Source organism: Etheostoma spectabile, chromosome 9 (assembly GCF_008692095.1).
Source record: "Etheostoma spectabile isolate EspeVRDwgs_2016 chromosome 9, UIUC_Espe_1.0, whole genome shotgun sequence".
In the NCBI taxonomy this organism is placed as follows: Eukaryota; Metazoa; Chordata; class Actinopteri; order Perciformes; family Percidae; genus Etheostoma; species Etheostoma spectabile.
Window position 1 is genome coordinate 12,807,819 of NC_045741.1, and position 7,281 is coordinate 12,815,099.

Below are 7,281 nucleotides of genomic sequence, written 5' to 3' on the forward strand. Positions count from 1 at the left end.
GACATGGACCAGAGGTCATTAACATTATGCATTTGTGAGATTATACCTTCGGCAAACTTCGTATAATCGTGAAGGGTCATTCCCGGCCGTTTTAACTGATCGCTGTTTTCCCAGCTGCAGTTGAAGGCATCATCAGGAAACCCTGATCCATTGATCCGGAGATCCAGGCGTCGGTAGGACTCTTGTGTTTCCACGCCTCCCACTTTCACCCCCATTGTGGTGAATCTGCGGCTCGCACACACTTCGCCAGACTTCCAGGAGTTGGAGCGAGTGACTGAAGACGAAACGCCGACAACGTCTAAAAAAGAAAAAACCGTGTCTTCTTTTACACGCATGGATCTACTTTCTTCTCTTGTTGGATTTCAAAGAGCTGCAATGGTTTGCGCTGCCGGCAATTTTGGAGACTCGTACCGGAGAGAAAGGGCACACACTCTCTACGCTGCAAAGTTGTAAAAGTAGTTTCCCTTGAAGTCCCCCCCCCGCCACCTTAAGACTCCGTGTTTCTTCAGCCTGTCGACCCACAGCCATCATGGCGAGGCGGACGGGGGAGAAACCTCTGGGTTCGACGCCGAATACGCGCGCTGCTTTCCGGGATCAACACCTTCGGATTCACAGGGGCTTGTTGGCTTTTTCGTGGAGCTTCGTTCTAATGTGCTCGGTTCTTTCTTGTGGATACTGCGGAGCCGAAACGGAGTTTTCCATCCTGGAAGAAGCGCAAGTTTTGGCCGATCAGATGAAAAAGCTGTCTTCCCAGGAGCTGGGAGTCTTTACCATGCAGGTAAACGTGGATCAGGATTGCTGTAAAAGTGTGTGTTCGTTTCTGTGTAAAAGTGTGAGAAATGGCTGTGCCACTTTCGTGTTTGGAGCGGATTTAAAGAGCCAAACTGGTACAAACAGGATTTTCAAAACAACAAAATAATGTAGCCTATCAATCATAGAGGGAAACTTTGTTGTCAGAAATGTTACAGTGTTACGAAACCATTAGGTCTTTGGTTGCCAGTGTTTCACAGGAACAACAGGCGCTTTAAATTTAGGACGCATTTATCTGGGGTATCCACACGCTGGAGGTTTCACCTTTATTATCCTCTAATCCGCTTAAAAAGACGACATTTACAACCGATCAGTTATTTAAACACATTCAGTGTGTGTGTCTGTGTGTGTGTTGGGGGGGGGGGGGGGGGTCTGTTGGTAAGGTGAATAAACTATCACCTAACGTACATTGTTTCTCATTTAAAATCAGCCATGAGGCAACATTGCATGGTGGATTGTTCTTAATCCAACAGCAGACTTGTGTCTGGTTATAAAGATGCACACATGCCATTGTGGTGAAAAAATTAGCCTTTTGGACACAAGGAGAACGGATTCTCCTCACTACATGCAAACAATACACAACGATTACTTGAACTGATCATTTTGTGAGTAATCGATGAGTCGCGTGGTTTGTAAAAGGTTAGAAACTATTGAAAAATGCCATCACATGTTCCCAGAGGTCCAGGTGATGTCTTCAAATTGGTTATAGTTGACCAACAGCCCCCCCCCCCCCCCCCATATGCAATATACAGTGATAGAAAAGAAGAAAATAGAAGAAGCTGTAAACAGATATTTTGCTTGATGGCTTAAATTATGTCCCTATTTTCAAAATGTTGCAGATTGATTTTGTTATCAATTTATTGATTCATTGTTTCAACTCTGACTGTACTGATTTTTGAGTTTTATTAGAGGTGAGATGGTTCAAGCGTGTGTGGCCCTTGTTTCTTCTTTGTGGGGACATAAAACCTATTGTTTTTTACTAGCCAATAGTAACCCCATAATGCTGATAAGTAGATTCCCTTATTAAATGATACAAACCTTGGTTTATCATTGATGTTAAACATGAAATGGGCAGTTCATACATTTTTTTTTTTTTTAAACAAATATGCCAAAACGGCACAGATTCTAGCTAGTAAACTGAAAATCTTATGGGTTAAAACAGAAAGCCAGCAAGCAATTTGAATTAGAGCTGAAAGGTTTAGTATATTCATCAGTTGGTCAACAGCACATTCATTTACTATCAACTATTCTGAAAATGAAATTAATTAATTTAAAGTCAGTTTAAAGCAAACGTACAACACATTCCTCCGTTCCACCGTTTTGAATTCTGAGAATTTGCTGTTTATGTTTCTCATATGTGATGATAACTAAACACTGTTGGTCGGGCAAACGATCAACACTATTTCCTATTTTCCGGCCTGTTATCGATTGATCAAGTCAGCAGATTAATCGATATGATAACGTACTATGTGAACACAATGAAAACACCACTTGGCCATGTCCATGCGTGCAGACCTGCGTTGAGTCACCAAATGGCAGGGGGTGCAGAGGGCAGTGCCGGTTGCTGCAGGGTGTGAGGGGGGTGGGGGCTGTTTAGCACTTCAGAGGCAGAGGAGCTCACAGGCCCTGAACACAGAGGCAAGGCAGCGGGGGGGGCCCGGCCCCAAAATGGTGTTTCATCTTCTCCGCTTCCACACTGAGCTTCCTTCATCCCGGCTATGGGAGTCGGCTTTGAGGACTTCCTCTGATCCCCTTGGATCCGCCTTTGTCGCCGCTCATCCTTCCCTGAGCTCCAGGCTCATTCTTCCCCAAGCTCTAGTTTCTCTGCTGATTTGTAGAGTTAGTCTTTTTTTTTTTTTTTTTTTTGCTCTGCGTTATTCTTGTTTGTTGCTCGTGCTGGTGCATACAGAGAAATTTATTTACACCTATCAGCTGCAAAGATGTAATTCATGCAAAAATATTTTAATATATTCAAATACTTTATTTTTAATGACTCATTCGGATTACCTACCTACATTTTTTATGAGAGGATTCATTCAGCATCATCCCCCGGTATCGTGGGAAAACGGCTTTGAGGCAATCTTGTTGTTGTACAAGCTGTGAAAATCTGACTTGGCATGAAGCTAATGCGAGTCTGATTGAAGCGGTGGATTTAATGGATTTGTCAGACTGGTTTTCTGCGAAAGAGATGTGCGTCCAGTATAAACAGTCTGCATCTGCCTGTGAAAACAACTGTAGGAATCTGTTGGCCGTGCTGTCTGTGTGGACACCTGCTCTGATGCTCAGATGTGGCCTGACTTGCAGGCTGCAGGTGTGTCTGTTGAACTGGATTTCACTTTATCTTTCTGTCTCTTTGGTAGTTTCCCCTTTTTCCCTGTGCTGTGAAGGAGGCAGTGATTTTCCACACTGTGAACCCCCACCCTACTCCCACATGAAATGAGTTTATATCCAAACAGCACCATTGAATTCAAGTTCAGCTTTCTGGAGTCACAGCTGACATTCATTATCTCTTTGAGGCACTTTTTGTGTTTTCCTTTTTTGGCACAAAGACATCGTCGTGCAAAAGTTAATGCTGTACTATTTTGGAGAAGATCTGAAGGTCTTGTCATCAAGCGTGCATCCCAGCATCTCCGTTTAAAGCGTAATTCTACCTCTCTCTGCTCCACCCCTCATTCTCTGGCAGATGTGTAATTTGAGGCTTTCCTTGTCAGTGCTTCTGAGTCACTGGGTCAACCTTGTTCTTTGAGTTACTCCATTATCCGGGGACACTCTGGTTAAGTTGATTGGTCCACAAGATGTTTTTCTTTCAGATTTAGAGATGGCTTCTTTATTGTCCCCTTTTCTGAAAAAAAAGTGCTGTGTATTACAATTAGTTATTTTTAGTAATTCAGTTGATTTGAAACTGATGATTGCAACTACAAACTGTAAAGTTTGCTGTAGGGCTGCAGTGTTCTGTTCTAATCATAATTGATTGATCTATCATGTTGTCTGTAATTTGATCATCGTTTAGTTCATGAAATCAGTCAATCAAGAATCGTCAATACAAAAAATTCTCAGAGTCAAAGAAGACACCGTCAAATGCTTTATTCTGTCTAACCAAGGAAAATAAAAAAATAAAATATGAGGAAGAAAAGCATAAAAATGTCACATTTGAGAAGCCGGAAACGGTAAATGTTTGGCATTTTTAAACATAAAAATGACAGATTACTGACAATTAATCAAGAATTAAAATAGTTGCTAATAATAAACCTCTATTTTCAGTCTCTAGCACGATTCACCTAACTGTTTAGTGTTTTGCATTTACTTCCCATCATTTACATATTACATTTTCCTTTTAATTTATTTCTTTTAAACAGCCTTTGTTTGTCATGTGTTAAGTTGTTGCTAATCAATGCTATTCGTTGTGTCTTTGATTGTTGCCGCCTGGCATTGTCTCTTAGTGTAAAAATCAGAAAGTTGATACTCTGATTAATAGTTAAGAAATTATTTCTTATTCTGAATGATTTCTGCCATGCAACTCTCAGCGGTTGTTGTTCTCTGATATACTAGATGTAACTAATGAGCAGTTCATGTCAGATTGTCTGCGGCCTAAATCAGGAGGGGTTTGCACGGCAATTTGGACTTGGATCTAAATATGAAATTGACTCTCCTTTTCCTTGTTATTAAAACATGGGCCTGGTGCTCCTCGTCCGTTAGAGCCAGGACCACGCAACATGTTTCCAGCCACAGTTGCAGCAACACACACTTGGTCGGGCCTGCATAGATTGTCACTAAATGGTGAAGCCAAAAAGAGATCAGTCATCGCTGTGCAAAAAACTCCAGCTCACTTGGCTTTAAAGAGAGGCTATTTCCTTTGTAAAATCGGATGATTATTTACAAAGGAAATTTCAGTTTAAGGGCCTTAATCCTCCTCAGAGAAGTGTGGTTTGTTTTAAAGGCTGACTCGTCCAGCATCCCCGGCCCTCTAAATGAATATTGATAGTAATTTGAGGGCAATGGAGGTTTTGTGCAGGAAAAGAGAAAATTGGGACAGCTCCGGCACTGTCATTAGGCTGTGATTTTCTAGTTTTGGGTTCGGTCCAAGGGCAACACCAGTTGAGGGGCTATCACAGAACTCCCAGTTCCTGGTTTTTATTTTTTATTTTTTTAACTTAGACTAGACATTATCTAAATGTCTTCCAGCTGCCTTTATTCATCTCCTTACTCTTTTGTCTGTTTCTCTCGGCTGTTTCTTCTCTTTGCCACGCTTTGGATTGAATCCCTTGCAGAGACTGAGAGGGAGGAGGAGGGCTAGGGGATGTACAGCAGGACATCAGAATTCCTGCTAGGTTCTCTGCCGTACAGCTTCAAAGCCTTCTTGCTTCTTATTTCTTGCCTGCATGGCTGTGTGCTGAAACAGTCAAGGTTACCGCGAGCCTCAGAGGCCCTCTGCATCATGTTGGAGTATTTCTATCTCTCATTCATTCTCTCTTTTCAATTTAAATGTGTGTTGTAGCTGCTGTAGATCCAGCCTGACATGCTATAACACTCCATGCAGTCCTGCATGGAGTGTTATAGCATGTCAGGCTGTGTCACTCCCTAATGTAAGTCAAGTGCAGATTTGAGTCGTGCATGCATCACTTTGCAACAAGTAGCATACAAGATGCTAATGAGAGACTTTTGTAATGTCAAAACAATAAGAATTGACCTACTTAACAAAGTTCATTCACTGCTGGCTGCAAGTTAGCTATCAAACACAACAAAGGCTGTCCCTGGAACGGCGTTTTGAGCTAATGTTAGCAATCAAACAATCATGGATAGCTAAAACATTTTTAAAATGGTTCCCATCTTCTGTTGATGTTTGTAATGAGAAAAAGTTTATTATTATTTAATGGATTTCACAAATTTCAGTATGACACTTTATGTCATATAAACTGTTTAAATCTGAGCATGCTCAACTAACTCTGCACTCGATTTACATCGCGGAGTGACACTGGGGAAAAAAAATCAGCCCTGGACTTTTGAGACCCACACCAGCCCAACAAAATCGGCCAGACACCAACCATCCTTTCACTACCCTTCAACACATGTACATACCAGCAGGGTTCAACATTGGTAGAATGGTAGATTTATTTGATTCACCAGCAAAAAAACACATTCACTAGCCATTTTTATGGTGGAGAAAAAGTTCATTTTGAACCCTACATACCAGTCCCATAATACTCTCACTTCTCTGAGTGGTAAGTACGGTAACGGAGTATGATGATGTACTCACTGATTCAAAAAGGCTGCCTGGCTCCTGAAGGCAAGATGGCTAAAGTTTGAGGGTGGAGCTTGGCTGTCATCAAGATGTCTTGTATAGTAAACAAGTCTGTAAGTTACACTTAAGCTGCATTTTGAAACACAGAGTATGCTTATGTGAGTGGAATGTGGATAAATCCGAAAGTCATAGTACTATGTTTGCAAGGGCTTTAGCTTACTAAAACCCTAAAACAATGATTTCATAATGCTTAAATCTTGTGTTTCTTAGCTAGCTACGGGCACTTTGTTTTGTTATTTATGCCGCAGGTGGAAGCGGGATTTAAAAGTTCTGTCTCTATGATAGGATGGAAGTGGGCCATAGTGGGATGTGATTGGCCAGTGTTCAGATGAAAGACAAACCAGTTGGCCAATCATGTGACCTCTCTCCTCTCTGTGGGCCAGCCAGTGAAGACCGACACAAGTGGGTCAATTATGTGATCTCTCTTCTCTTTACGGGCTAATTTAAAAAGAAAAAGAAAAAAAAGAATTAGTTGTCGACAGAGTGCAGCTGCAGCCCATTCAGCCCACACAAATGGACCGGCCCACCATGAAATCTCCCGGTGCTCCTGATGGCCAGTCCATGCCTGAGAGAGGGTGAACCAAAACAGTGAAGTTGCGGGACCAAAACAGTGACGGTTGGAGTCGAGTGAAACTGCAGAGTCGAGGGATAATTCTCTGTGGGTTTGCCACTACGAGTGTCTCCTTTTTACATATCACAGTTAATTCATACTCATGTATAAAAAAAAAAGTATTACAGCTGCTTTAACTTAACAACTTAAAGTGCAGCCAAGAAGGGAAAAAAAGTGGCACTCATGGGTAAAAAGGCTGTCATGGCTGTGTCGGGGTTCTATGGATCTAATACGGGTTCACATATTCATTTGCATCAGGGTTTGGAGCCACACTGGATAATATGCTCTAACCCATTCCCTCCCCACCTCTCATGTTATCTTACCGCATTAAATGTCTGTCAGGTTTTGAAAGTTGTAGGGGTTTCTTTCTCCTTTCTCCCGTGTAAGATGTTCAGGTCGTCTGAGCTACAGGTGCTTTGCATTACAGCCTTGCGTTGCGATGGCAAAACCTCTCCTTCTCAGTCCAACCGTACATCATGATGTGCCTTAGCAGTTTATGAGCCATTCAAGGCTGTGCTGAACTATCTGCACCTCTCAACTGATTTTTTGTTATTGCAGGGAT

General features: G+C 42.0%; 1 protein-coding gene across 1 annotated transcript in view; it reads left to right on the forward strand.

Moving 5' to 3' along the window:
- The first annotated feature begins 529 nt into the window (after positions 1-529).
- The window catches only part of cachd1 (cache domain containing 1), a 93,441-nt gene continuing 86,689 nt past the window's right edge, over positions 530-7,281 (forward strand). Inside the window, exon 1 of the mRNA XM_032526179.1 lies at positions 530-778. Coding sequence (XP_032382070.1) covers positions 530-778 — 249 coding nt within the window. The remainder of the gene's footprint in view (positions 779-7,281) is intronic.